Source organism: Mycetomoellerius zeteki, unplaced genomic scaffold, assembly GCF_001594055.1.
Source record: "Mycetomoellerius zeteki isolate Tzet28-1 unplaced genomic scaffold, Tzet1.0 scaffold2, whole genome shotgun sequence".
In the NCBI taxonomy this organism is placed as follows: Eukaryota; Metazoa; Arthropoda; class Insecta; order Hymenoptera; family Formicidae; genus Mycetomoellerius; species Mycetomoellerius zeteki.
This window is the reverse complement of record NW_017256956.1, coordinates 137475-151712: the sequence shown is the minus strand read 5'-3', so window position 1 is coordinate 151712 and position 14238 is coordinate 137475. Positions and strand designations below refer to the sequence as shown.

Here is a 14238-nt window from a genome sequence, read left to right as displayed (position 1 = left end):
GCTGCTTTCTCTGCTGAACGCAGCCATTGGCTACTGAGCATCTAAAGATAAATTTAAGGAAGCTTTAAGTACAAGGTCTGACTATGGGCATAAGGGATGTCGATTTTTTCAATAGTCGGTAAAGTCAATAATAACTTTATCTACTACAAGAAATTAAGAACTCTATTCGATTACTGATATCAAAAATTTTTAACTTAAAATATTTAAATCTTCTCACTTAGCATGTGTATAAAAAACGTCATAAAGACATTATAAAGATGTCTTTTGAGACATGTCTAAAAGAGATCTAATAGACAGAGGTTTTTTAGACACGTTAGATATGTTGTTTAGGTGAAAAATTGTTCGTACAAATTTAATTTTTTTTCTCGAAAAAACTCGTTTCCTGGACTCTTATTACATAATACCGCAATTTAATGACTTTATTTTCTAGATAATGTAATTGGTTGTTTATCACTTAAAAGTAATAAACTTTTTATTATTTTTATTTTTATATTAACGAAATTTAGAGTAATAATGTAATTAACTTCATGCTGTAGTTGATATGTATTTTATTATTGAAATATTATTTAAGAACTGACAACCATGGCATAGAGTTGCGTGGATGCTATGTACCAAAAAAAAATTTTTTTCCACCTATAAATACACACATCAAATTTTATTTGATTATCTCTCAGAAAAGACAGTGGCAAACCGAGAGTATCTTTGCCATATCAACCTCTTCTGATAGACCGTTCGGATTTGGCATTAAAAACTGTATATCCCATATCAATGGATATAAGCAAAAGAGGTCACCATGTTTCTAACGAGATACAATAAATCAAGAGGAAGAACAAAATTTAAGAAAGATGATTAATATTATCAATATATTTGTGATACATAATGATAACAAATAATGTTACACGGTATTAATTTGACTATACTTCAAAGATACTAATTGCTTTTCTACGCTACTAATAATCTTCCAGTCTACATCCTGATAAAATAGAATATTAAAATCTGGATGACCCATCATCACTTTTAATGTCTTTTTTGCATCATTCCTGCAGTTAATATACTTGTTATATAAGCGTAACAATACTAACAATAGTAAACATATGATATATTCCCAATAAATGGGAATCAAAATCGCATTTTGAGATTTACCTTGTTTCGTTATTACCGTCGAGAAGAAATTTAGCACACATTGTGAATATCTTACGGCGGAGGTCTTTGAGATTCGGATTTAACAATAAACATTCCACACCAATAATGTTAATAATATTATAGAGTAATCGACTGACAGTTGCCCTTATCAATGGATTCTTGTGGCTGCATGTAAAGTGTATAAATGTTTAAAATATACACTGCCGTCGAAAAGTTTCCGGACATGAAACTTAAAATTGCATAATATTCAGATCACCGTAATTCGATAAAAAATCATTGCAGACAAAAAAATAAAAAGCATGCTAAAGTATAAGTTTCAAGCTTTAAAATGCTGTTTTATTTTTTGAGTTACGATGACCTGAATATTATGCAATTTTAAGTTCCATGTCCGGAAACTTTTCGATGGCAGTGTAAGTCTATGATTCACAAATGCAACGATAAAAAATCAATTAACTGTAATAAATGTTACAATATAATTGTTAGAGATGTCGATTGAAGCAAAGATGAGATAAAATACATTCAATCACCTAGCACTGTGTTCGTTGGTCAATATACGAATACAAGTTGCAGGAGGCAGGTGTGACACCATGGAATCCAAAGCACGTTGAGCATCATTTCGAATTCCTTTGTTCGTATGCGTGCTTTTCAAAAGCAGCGTGGATGCAAGTTCATCGAATTCAGGTCTTTGAGTACACTGGACTGTCTTGTACAACTCCATCGCTACCTGGCAGGCAGTTCTAACGACGTGCGGTCTGGTATTTCGCAGTAAACTGCGAAAATAATGATGTTACATTGTAGCGAGCAATTGACTTTATCTCTCTAAAATTTATAAAGTGAATATCATTCTGAAGATGAAATCTCATTCTTAAAGATTGAAATTTGTGCTACTCTTTGTCAAGATTGACACAATTTTCACTCTTAGAGTGAGATTCCATTCTAAAAAATTTAGAGAGAAGAGATGCAATAGAGATGCTCCAATGACCTGCATAATGTTCGATATATACGAGGCATGTTGGAATCCAGTAATTCCGGTTGAATCCTCGAAATGTGCATCAACTTTGTTAGAGCCGATATACTGCTTTGCCATTGATCCTGCTTTAAGCTCTGCATGGCATGTTTCAATGCTTCATATGGACTCGCGAATTCCTCTTGTATTTCTACACAATCGTTCTCCATCATAGATGCATAGTCCCCGTAAATGGCCGTAGGATTAATATCCTTCGGATATTTACTACTAAAAATATACATATTTGAATATGAGTAATATATTCAAGGTTTATTATTTATATATATTTTGTTTGTAATTTACTAATTTGACTTAATTCAAATAATTTGTCTCATGTTAAAATTTTAGTAAAACATGCGAAGAAATTAAACGTGCTCGATGTACCTGTCAGATAACGTGGGAAAACGTAGGTCACCCGAAGCCCCGGAATATGCTTCAACAAATTGCGTTTTTGCAACTTGTGATGAATTTGCATTCTCATGCTGAATAGATAAGGAAGTCGTTTCCACCGTCGCACGTGTGGCAGACTTACCTTTTTATCCAAGACAGTTTTTATCACGAAATAAATACTGATATTCATAAAAGATTTCGCAATCGACTAATGTTCCTACCTGCGCCTTTGCACATGGGACACATAACATATTTCTTGCATTCCGTATGCGCCATTCTATCACAATTTTTCTTATTGTAGCACAATATACGGGTATATTTTACAGAAATTCAATTACTTTAATTGCAGGAATTTGTCTGCTGTATCTTTGTCTCTAAACGTCCATTTTAAACACGCAAGCATCGCTTGCATAACTTTCTATAAAAAGTGCTGCTTTGACATTTAGATAAATTCAAGTTGATATTAACATAAATTTGTATTACGCCTGATATTGGTATGCAATAAATTTGATAAAAATTTCAATAAAACAAATCGATAGAGATTATGATGACGACAGTAATGCTACGAAAGATAGCGATAATTGAGCACTAAGCTAACAATAAGAAAAAAATTTCTGTATTGTTTTGAAAATAATTTTCTTACGCTATAAAAATATGTACATTATATATTATTTCTTTATACATTTTATACATTATATTCATTATAAAATCATCTATAATTAAAAAAGCGGTAAAGCTATAAAATATAGCTGAGTCGCATTTATCCTAATGAATAAGATAAATTGGTCCTTTGATAAACTGCAAAATAATAAAAGTTATTTCTTTTTGTCGAGAAAGCGCTTTCAATCGGCTAGTTGCAATTTTCTAGTCAATCAAATATAGTCCGGTTCGATGACACGTGTCGCGTGTCGTCTAAGTATTATATAATAAACTTCTCAATTACGAACGATTGAAGAATAACTTATATCCATCATTCTTTCCAGTTTATATTACACAGTTCCAGTGTATGGAACTTCATTCCGCACTGTATTTTGAAGTCCCATTTTGTTTCGCAAATGAAAGATTGCAAATGAAATTTGACTATCTTTGTTTTTTAATGTCCCCTAAAAAGCGTATCAGTTCCGTGTATCACGACGGCGGTTTCTCTAGCGAGATATTATAATCCAAATGATCACAATGTATAGGACACTGATAATATGACACTGCACTAGCGTGGCCGGATCTTCCTGATGTCATAGGCATACCTTGGGCCCATTGATCCTGGGCCGGGTCATAAATTTCTACTATATTTAAAAACGTCGTACCATCGTATCCTCCTAAAAAAGGAATCGTGTACATTACTTTTTAAATGCCTCTCTAGAGAAACAACTTATTATTTCAACAAAGATTGATAGAATCATACTTACCCATTGCGTATAGTTTGCCATCAAGAATGGTGACGCTAAGAGCACTGCGGGCGATGGTGACGCTGCTCACGTTCTCCCATATGTCATGCTCCGTGTCGTACCTCTCTACCGAATTCAATTGCGATTTCCCATCGTATCCGCCTATAACGTATATATACTGGCCCAGACTGGCCACACCAGCTCCTGAGCGACTGCACTTCATAGGCGATACCATCGTCCATTCATCATTCTCAGGATGGTAACACTCTACTGAGCTGAGCCGGTCCTTGCCGTCGAAGCCACCAATTGCGTAGAGCAATCTGTCAGGAACGATCATATTTTTTACATTATACCATAAAGATTTAATGTATTATAGGTATAACTTTTTTAATGATTACAATGATATATAAATACATCTTTTATTCTTGAATAAAATGAAAGGTATATGTCTTTTATATGACATTCAGAATACTGTAGTTTATACTAGTAATATAATTATCATACTAATGTCACGTAGATAAATATGATTTACTTTAAAATTTAAATGTAATCGTTTGTTTTTTCATAAGCAACCATTTGATTAACATTTTTATCGTTCAATGAATATCGATGCTTTGACAAGTAGTACCTATTCACTACTGCTACTCCTACGCCTAATCTCTTGATATGCATGGGTTTCACACTGGTCCACGTATCTTGATCCGGATCATAGCATTCGACACTATTGTGGTATTCAACGCCTGCGCTACCACCCACAGCATACAACAGGCCGTCCATAACGGCGACTCCGACCCTATTCCTCGGTACCGACATCGGGCTGCATGGTCGCCATTGATCCATCATTGGATTATACCTGTCAACCCAGTCGCTGTCGTATCTGAGAAAAGTCGTATGATTTTATAGCTATATTTCAAAGTTTTAGATGGGTTTTCACATTTGAAGCCACCTGCGTAAAGCGGTATGCCATAATTTTTCATGCTGTTTTTATGTGTATATGTGTGTTATCTGATAACTATACTTGATATATAGAAATTTCCAGATTTTTTAATGTATTTCTATGTAAATCTCCATGTAAAATTAGAGTATTTTTAGGTATTTAAAAGTAAAAAAATAAATGTATTATCTGGATTAGTTATATTTTCTATTTCTAAAAAATATAATAAGAAAATAAAATTCAGTATAAATATATAAAGAAAGTATCACACACACACATTCTAATTCTGAAGAGAATTTCTTTAAAGAAATGGAATATATAATTAGATGCCTAAATAAAATATTTAAAAATCTAAAAAAAAACAAACTTACATAGCACTTTTTGGTACTAAAATATAGCACTTTGGTTTTCGCAAAATAGAAACAAAATTAAAGACATAATTTTTATAAAAAGTTCTCGAGTTTCAATAAAATTCCATAAGAATTCCTTTATTTCTTCAGGTAGGAAAAGTTTCTTGAGAATTTGAGTTTTTCAAGATTTTTCAGGTAATTTTCCAAACACTTCGTATTACTATACTTCCGAAACGTCGAACACAATTGGCGTCCAAGTGCTAACCTGCTTCCCGGTGAATTGTGTCTCCCACCGACTGCATAGAACATCCCCTTGAGAAACGCACCGCCTAAACCGGATCTGGGAACGATAAGCTTGGCGTGTTGCGTCCACGTCTTGTCGTCGGCGTTGTAGCCTTCCAGAACGTCGAGCGAGTGCTTGAAGAAACCACCGGCGATGTATATTACCCGCCGCGTGTTAGGCGTACGCTCTTTCACAACCGGCTTCTTGTGCAACGTCAAGTCTTTAAAGATCTGCGCCAGATACTCGCGACACGCTGGCACCTTCTTCAGTACGTCGCAATTTTTCATCTGCTCCCGCAGAAAGTTCGGCGTGAGGTACTGGCAGCGTACCGCGTGCAGTATGTGCTCCATCTTGGGCCGCCTCGCATCCTCGTTATACTTGACCCACTTCAGCACGGCGTTGTAAACCTCCCTTTCCTCCTGTACATTCAACTCATCCTTTCTGATGAGCGTCACCAACTGTATGGCGGACAGTTGCAAGAACTCCTCCTCTTGGCATATCTGGTTGAAGTGCTGAACAATGAATTGATTCGCCTTATGGTACAGGTCGTGGCAACCATGCTGCTCAGCAAAGTTGGCGATGCCAATCGCGTTCGTGGGATCGAGTTGTCTTTCCAGAAAAACACTACACGCATCTATCACATTGCTAACCTGCATCAAAACATACATTTATCAAACATTAAATATCAGTAGATATCAAATCCTGTATCAATATATTTATTAATCTATTTACAATCAGAAAATAAAATAACAGTCAATATTCTAATTTTCCATTCAACAATATAAATACAATATAACATATTTTATATGTATTTAACAGTTACATTGTTGAGGAGAAAATTATAATATTGATGCAAATGTTACTATTAATCTGTATTCTGTGGTCATTGATACAATTCTTTCCTTTATGTTTCTTTCCTCTAAAATTATTTGTTTACGTACCTGGAACATGGTAGCTGCTGACAGCAGCGAACATACAGTAATCTCAGTAACTCTTATTTGACCAGTATACATGAAGTACATTAAGCGAGCCATCGTAGTTGGACAAACACCCTGGAGCTTCACTCTTGTCATCTCGCATTCCTTCAATCCTCCAGTAAACATTGCCTGAAATGTTAAAGTCAGTCAACATCAACTAATAATCTTTATCCATTCTAATTCCAGTGGCATAAACTCCTTTGTAAGTGAAATAAGCAAACGAATTCGAAGGTCTATTTTTTATAGATAAACTATATATACACTTTTAGTACTCAAAGCGAAATATATGTTTGAAACTTGGCAAAAGCAAGAAGTTGTAGTGTAGTCTATATATAGTTCGGCAATATAAAAACAATCCTGATAGCAACTCACTGGTTAAACATTAGGATATATATTGAGCCAATATTGTGTCAACAATGTTTGTTCTATCAATGTAGATTCTTCATCTTTTTCTAGTTCTAAGAATTAGAAAGAGATGAAGAGTAAGTTAAACCGAGATTAAAGTTAATCTACACTGATAGAAACGGGCATAAATTATGCTACTACGAAAATCTCGAGTTAACGCGCAGTACGAGGTGCTTTGCATTTAGTGACACAAGTTGACACAAACATCATTCTTTCTTGACGTTCAGAGACTAACAAAGATAGAACGACACTTGTATTGACTTGTATCACTAAATGCAAAGCGCTCGATTTGCATACAGCTGTCAAGTTTACCTTAAAATAGGGACTAGCTGCTGCTAAAATAACTTTATGTGCGTGAAACAGTTCGGTACCGACTTCCAGTATCACGTCAGTCAGCATATGATGGCTGCGCATCATAAACATCATCTTCATAGTCTCCTTCAGGTAATTGGCCATGCAGAACGTCATGTCTCCGAGGTCACCCCGCTGCCGCTCCGTGTTGAGCATGCCCTCCCAATCCGATTCCTCCCCTGACGCGAAGGGGACAGCGCCCGGCGACGGAGCATCGTCCCGGGCCTCTTTCTTCCGTTGACAATCTTTCTCTCCATCCATTAAAGTAGAGCTGCAAAACGAGAATTGCGCCTTCAGATATTTACATACGTTCGCGTCATCGCGCGCGCGTACGCACTCCGCTCGATTCTCCTTTCCTTCCCGGAACTCGTCAAAGTCACGGAGCTATCACCCGTTCCCCGAGACCGCGTTTCCACCACATTCCGACGGACCGACAACAACATCGCGACAGGTACCCGCGTTAGATCTGTTTTCTGTGCCTGAACCATCCAAGGAACCATCCAAGAAAATCAAGAGAAAATATCAAAATAACTTTATTTTGACGTCATGAAAATCAAAATGATAATTTTTGGTTGCAAAGTCTAACTGTTTTTAGACGTTCAGAAACTTCATCAGATTTCAAAATAAAGTCATCTTGATTTTTTGTTGACTTCTGTGTGTTCCTTGGGTAGTGTACACTTTAGGAACTTAAAGTGAAGTAGGTATACGTTTGATATTCAGCTAAAACGAGAAAGAGAGATGTAGCGCAGTGCATGCAAGTGCATGGTGCAGCATAGTGCAGGAATAAAAAAAACAGACCTATTGTGCGGAAAAGCCGCGGGGGCCGTCACGCGCAATAATAGCAGCGTAATCAGGCGACGCGAGTCACTCATACATGGTGTCGCAGAAGCGTCGCACGTGATCGCGGAATGTTTCCAACGATGAAATCCGTCGCGGAGATGATCGCCTCTCTCGCGGGCGCGTTCTCGCATACGCATGGCACAGCAGCACTTACCCGGCCTGCCCAGGATCGCCAGGGCAATCTACCTGCGTCGAGGAGTCACTGGGCGCGCGAGCGAGACGGGAAAACGCGGCGGATAGTAATAAGACGGCGTGATCATGTTTCACGATCGATCTCGCCGATGATACACGATGACGCAGGCATCCTCCACCTCCGGGCTTCGGCCCTGTTCCGATAGATGCGGCGTCACCGAGCGAGCGACGAGCGACGGGTGACTGACAGGCCGACACCCAAAGGAATACACAAAAGTCAACAAAAAATCGAAATAACTTAATTTCGATTCTTAACGTCGATAAACGGTCAAATTTTGTAATGAAGAATGAAGTATCATTTTGACTCTCGTGACGTCGATAATGATAAAGTCATTCTGACTTTCTCTTGACTTGATGTATTCCTTGACGAGCCAAGCGACGGAGTCGTTTCGTGTAATTTGCATAAGCACGTGTTTCACCGCCGCACGATCAGACGCGGACACAATACGAACTCGGAACTCGAGCGGCGCGGGCGGGATTCCTTCTCGTTGCCGCCGAGCGCTTACTGTCAGTGACTGTCACCGTCGCTCCGCCGCCGCCGCCGCCGGCGGTGCGAAAACGCGAGATCGCTTCGTCACGATTTGTACCGTAGATACGCCGGTGTACCTTTGTCCGCGCCGCTGATAGCGGTCGGCCAACGTTAACTGGTTGGCTGGCTCGACTAATAATCCACCGCGACCCTGACGGTGACTCGGTAATAAATATATGTACGGCCGATGAATCGCGCGATGGACGGCGAGGCCCGCGAGGCGCGCTCAAGAGAAATCAGCGGCGCAGAGAAGCAGAGGAGGACGGTTTTCTTCGACCGCGCCGGTTGTTCCCCGAGATTTCAGCGAGCGCGACGAATCGGGGCAGTCTCTGTTTGATTCCGTGAAATTAAATGCTCGCGGACTCGTTTCGCGTCGAAGAGAGGACTCCGGGAAATCCGTCGGAGACGCGAAACTCGTTGACAGATGCATTTTGCCGTCCCGAGATCTCCCTGGAATCTTGTAGATTTTTCATCTTATTGTTAAGACAAAGAAATTCCAACTGTCCAGAGCCTGCGATTGTGTCTTTAAACAAAGTGAAAATTACAAAGTGAGCAAATTATTCACTAAGTGTTTACAATGGAATTATAAATATTCTGATAAATTCGCTCACTTTTGTAATTCTCTCTCTCTCTCTCTCTCTCTCTCTCTCTCTCTCTCTCTCATTCCTTCATCTCATTTTAAGATACACAATAATTAATTGACTTCCTGGAAATTATGTATCTTGAAATTAATAAATTTGTTCACTCTTGTAATTTTCATCTCGTCTCGGGATACATAATCAACCTCCTAGACTCTTCCAACAGAAGTAGAAATCGTAGCACGAAGAAATGGCTAGCTGTGATCAGCAGAAAAAGCTGCAATTACTATAATATTTAATATGTTTGTTTTATTACAATTAGATCCAGTGAAGAATTAAGGACGAAGACTAATCATATTAAAGAATTAATTTTATAACAGTTGCAAAGCTGTTTTTTTCTGATGAACGCAGCTAATATGATTCCAGGTAGCAAGCAGATGTTATTTAAGGATCAATCATGTGATCAACTTTTCTAGGACGTGAAAAGTGAAAATATTAGGCCTGTTCTTTTTGGCTGAACTTTTGTACCAATTCATCTTTCTTCTTCTTTCCTCCTGAAGAGAAAAGGAAGAAAGATGAATTGATACAAAAGTTAATTCAGCTAAAAAGAACAGGCCTATTTTTGTCAAGAGAAAAATTTCCTTTCCGCTCTAGAGAAAAAATTACATGATCGATATACTCCGAACGAATTTTCCGCGTTGTGCCATAACCGAAGGAACACCAATAAGGTCCAGTTCCACAACTTACGATTAACTCTTAACGGAGGTTCAACTTGTTTCTCATTTCCTTCCAATTCTAGAATTGGAAAGAGACAATGAATAAGTTGAATCTCGGTTAAGATTTAATCGTGAGTTATAGAACTGGGCCTAAGAGAAAATCAAAATATTTTGACTTTATTTTGACGTCATAAAAGTTAAAATAATCATTTTTTATTACAAAATTTGACTGTTTATTAATATTAAAAATCAAAATAAAATCATTTTGATTTTTTTGTCGACTTGTGTGTTCCTCAGGTGGGAACCTTCAAACGAAATATGGCCGATTTCACAGAAATGACGACGGTACATTCTCCGTCCTCTCATCCTATATAGGTATAAAACGAGGGAAAAATTCCGCTCGCGTCCCCGTCCGCCCCGAGCGACGGATCCGACCGTGAAACAGCAATCGTGACCGTAGATGACTCGAATGACTTGCAAATTCTGCCCGCTCGCGGCCCGCCGGCTCGCCTCGATCTCGCGCGTAATCGAGCGAACGGTACTTCTTCGTTGCGCGCTTAGCCGAGTCAGCTGTTCCGCATCCGGAGTCTGGAGAAGCCGAATTAGTTGACCGATCGACGCGAAATACCGTCGATTAATCACGGCGATTTCCTCGCGGGCATCCGCGGCAAATGAAACGAAATTAAAAATCAGAGGAAGACGGTGAACGCGATGCTGCGCGTTGCCGAAGAATCAAAATATATCCATAAAATGCCATCGATCGTTATTTATGACATGTTCATCTTGATCGCGATGAGAAGAGTTAACGAGGAAAAATGATCTCGCGTGAAAAGGCAAAACATTCTTGTGTGAATTATTTTGAAATTTATGTCGTTTTAAGTCACGTGGATTATCGTCATCGTTTTACTCGCACTCGGATAGCTATCGAGGCGAATTTAATACGATAGATGATAAGAGATTGCTGACAAAGAAACCAAATTACTCTGGCAATTCTCGGAGTGGCGACTAAATTTTGACGCGTGTTGCCCTCGTTCGGTCGAAGTTAAAACCTAGAGAATAGTTTACATGATAATTTCAATCGGTACAACAATTTATATTTTATAATACAGGGTGTCCCAAAATTCATGATTGAAAGGAAAAAAATATTTTAAATATCTAATTAGTAACCGTGATCCATTTAACGTTATGTAAATACTTCAAAGTATTTAATTAAGCAATTAGAAGAAAGAATCAAAGAAATGCTTCAAAGCATTTGTAACTTTAAGGGGATCCTAAAAACAATTAATCATATTGTGAAAATAGCACTTACACACAGATGATTTACGTGTCATTGATACATTACACATACTACTCCATCAATATCTCACGCATACATACACATAAATTTTTGTTATTATTGTAATAATAACATTTTAATTAGACGTCTAATGCTCGTTATTTCTATCTTGGTTCAATTTACTCTTCATCTTTTTCTAATTCTTAGAACTAGAAAAAGATAAAGAGTTTATTAAACTGAGATTAAAATTAAACCACATTGGTAGAAACGGGCATAAATCCAATTCAAAGAACTCGTTATTTTTTCGTGCAAGCCATTTATGGTTCGTAGACTATTATTTCGTAAGTACAGATTGCACAGCTTTTATACAAAGCAAATATTATCACGATGTGACAGCTCTAGAGCGCTATATATTGGACCATATTGGACTAAGAAATAGTAAAGAAGATCTGAGTTTTGAAATTTTTTAACGTTCTCGGCATAAACTCCACCTCACAGACACGTACATTAATGTTTATACTTTAATTCTGGAAAAGAATTTTCGAATCAGTAAAAGAGGAAAAAAGTAATTTTTATACAAAAAAATCACATGGTTTAAGCCTGGTTGCACCAACGTTGCTTCGATCTTAAAGCCATGGCACACACCTTCCGTAACAGTAAGACGTACCGTAAGAATCAGCCAATTAAAATTAAGAGTTCAAAAGAATTCTCGATTGTGATTGGCTGGTTCTTACGATACGTCTTAGGCCGGAATCAGACTAAGCATTAAAGATTGAGATTGAAAGATTGAAATTTGACCAATCAAAACAATAGGAGCTAAAATTCCTTTGCCCTCATTGGTCAAATTTCAATCTACAATCTTCGATCTCAGTCTTCAATGCGTAGTCTGATTCCGGCCTAAGGCCCATGGCACATACAAAAACGTAAGGCCGTAATACGTAAGCAGTAAAGAAATCGTAAGATTGGATTCGCTACTGGCCTTACGGTCTCTATCGTGATTGGCCAATTCGCTTACTGATTATGTTTACGGCCTTACGTTTTTGTATGTGCCATGGGCTTTATGGTTATTGTTACGGAATGTGTGTGCCATGGCCTTTATGCGTCGTCTACAATATGCGAAGTAATCTTAGTTTAAGAAGTAAGAGTAAGGCCGGAATCAGATTACGCATTGAAGATTGAGATCGAAAATTGAAGATTGAAATTTGACCAATGAGGACAAAGAAATTTTAGCTCCTATTGTTTTGATTGGTCAAATTTCAATCTTTCAATCTTCAATCTCAATCTTTAATGCCTAGTCTGATTCCGGCCTAAGAAATTCACCAATCACAGTCGATTATTCTTTTCACAATCGACTGTGATTGGTAAATTTCTTACTCTTACTTCTTAAACCAAGCTTACTTCGCATATTGTAGACGACGCATTAATCCTAAGGGTGCTGTCCCATGACAGTCGGATTTCGGAAAACGGAATTTCGGAAAAGTAATAGAGTGGGAATCAATCAATCAATCAGAATTATTAAGATACATTACTGTTCGTCTGCATATTATACATATACATTAAATACAAGATTATCGAAATTGAATTTCTATACGTATAAAAAGAAATTCATTATTAATAAATAATTGTTCGATAAGCATTTATTTTTCCAGCATATAAATATAACCATTTATATCGTTGGGGATAAAATTGCGTGCTTATCGGTCCGAAATTTTTGTGGCTGGGTTCTCCATGGAGCAACTTTTTCGGAAAGCGGACTGTTATTCTAACCTCAAACCGTCTTTTAACTTAAAAGATTCTTTCATTATCTTCTGTTATAATAAAAAATATATCGAAAGTTTATTTTCTTGTGAATTCTTCTACTATATAATAATTATCTTTGGCATATACATCTACTGAACGCAGTCAATGAACGTTCGCGATCGCGGTTTGTTCAGTGTTCGTTCGTTTATAGGTGTATATACGCGTCTTTACATATAAATATATACAGTGTTCAATCGTAACAACGCTTAAACCTATTCTACAATATGCTTTTTGTTTCCTGTTTCTTGGTTTTTCTCTTTTTACGACCGACAATTGTATGTCTAGTCACGTACGTGTTTCTTGTTTCCTCCAAAGTTCGTTAACTTTTATCTCGTGCAATAAAAAACAAAAAAGGGATAAAAATAAAAAAAACAAGCAGTAAAAAAAATAGCACAATGTAAGAAACAGGACACAAAAAGCACGTTTGTGGAATAAGCTTTAAGAGGATCCTAAAGTCGTCTATATTATCGACTAAACTACATAATTTTTGTACAACAATTACTTCTTTCCTCTTTTACTGATTCGAAAATCCTTTTCCAGAATTAAAGTATACGCATTAATAATAGAGGAAGATCACCGATACTGACACAGGTCTCTTAAAGCGCGCGCGTGCGACATCCCCTTATTTCTTAGAAACCTTTGCACCTTATTAATACTAGCTCTGTTCAACTTGCTTACACTTTTTTACACTTTTTACACTTAAAATGAGGTAGATATATATTTGGCGCTGAAAAGAGAGAGAGCAAAGATGCTGAGTGTAAAAAGTGTAAGCAAATCGAACAGATTAATTAATAAAAACATGATCTGTTTAACTATTATAATTAGTAAAAATAATAATAAAGAAGTACACACTCATAATTCATATATTTGTGGCTTATTTTTATACCAAATCAGCTAAAAACAAATTCTATGAATCCGAAAAGAAAATTCTTACGGTGTTCTTTTGCAAATTGCGTAATTAAATTAATATAGTGACTGTATTATTGATAATATTGTCATTTTAAATGTTTATAGTTTTATAAATTAGTTTTCTTTACAGAATAGGATATATCTTTATTTATAGAATAGGAATATTGGCATTAT

At 37.0% G+C, this 14238-nt stretch overlaps 3 protein-coding genes across 5 annotated transcripts in view; 1 reads left to right on the top strand and 2 right to left on the bottom strand.

The window, feature by feature from the left end:
• Positions 1-895: 895 nt before the first annotated feature.
• On the bottom strand, positions 896-3003 carry LOC108722229 (uncharacterized). The gene is made up of 6 exons (XM_018447213.1): positions 2761-3003; positions 2534-2681; positions 2126-2377; positions 1671-1913; positions 1144-1308; positions 896-1040 (listed from the first exon to the last, which is right to left on the bottom strand). Exons 1-6 carry the CDS (start codon positions 2813-2815, stop codon positions 896-898), a joined length of 1008 nt encoding a protein of 335 aa, XP_018302715.1. The 5' UTR covers positions 2816-3003.
• Positions 3004-3667: 664 nt separating this feature from the next.
• Keap1 (kelch like ECH associated protein 1) lies at positions 3668-8889 on the bottom strand. 3 transcript variants are annotated; one of them, XM_018447212.1, is made up of 7 exons: positions 8863-8889; positions 7186-7495; positions 6433-6597; positions 5474-6141; positions 4553-4801; positions 3946-4244; positions 3668-3855 (listed from the first exon to the last, which is right to left on the bottom strand). In XM_018447212.1, the coding sequence occupies exons 2-7, from the start codon at positions 7483-7485 to the stop codon at positions 3668-3670; spliced, it is 1869 nt and encodes a 622-aa protein (XP_018302714.1). In that variant the 5' UTR covers positions 7486-7495; positions 8863-8889. The 3 variants fall into 3 exon arrangements, with proteins under 3 accessions (XP_018302714.1, XP_018302712.1, XP_018302713.1); XM_018447210.1 differs by lacking the exon at positions 8863-8889 and adding an exon at positions 8219-8850; XM_018447211.1 differs by lacking the exon at positions 8863-8889 and adding an exon at positions 7562-7737.
• LOC108722230 (juvenile hormone acid O-methyltransferase) overlaps positions 7298-14238 on the top strand; it is a 17107-nt gene continuing 10166 nt past the window's right edge. The window contains exon 1 of the mRNA XM_018447214.1: positions 7298-7317. The gene's annotated coding sequence lies outside the window, so the exon portion shown is untranslated. The remainder of the gene's footprint in view (positions 7318-14238) is intronic.

Bases quoted from the DNA above. Each gene is read 5' to 3' on its own strand.
- Keap1 (XM_018447212.1), bottom strand. From the start codon at position 7,485: ATGGATGGAGAGAAAGATTGTCAACGGAAGAAAGAGGCCCGGGACGAT. The intron at 4,245-4,552 runs GTACTACTTGTC...CGTTCCTGACAG, and splicing joins GGAGTAGCAGTAGTGAATAG to ATTGCTCTACGCAATTGGTG. The intron at 3,856-3,945 runs GTAAGTATGATT...TTCCTTTTTTAG, and splicing joins TGGCAAACTATACGCAATGG to GAGGATACGATGGTACGACG.
- LOC108722229 (XM_018447213.1), bottom strand. From the start codon at position 2,815: ATGGCGCATACGGAATGCAAGAAATATGTTATGTGTCCCATGTGCAAA. The intron at 2,378-2,533 runs GTACATCGAGCA...GTATATTTTTAG, and splicing joins TTTCCCACGTTATCTGACAG to TAGTAAATATCCGAAGGATA. The intron at 1,914-2,125 runs GTCATTGGAGCA...TTATTTTCGCAG, and splicing joins ATATATCGAACATTATGCAG to TTTACTGCGAAATACCAGAC.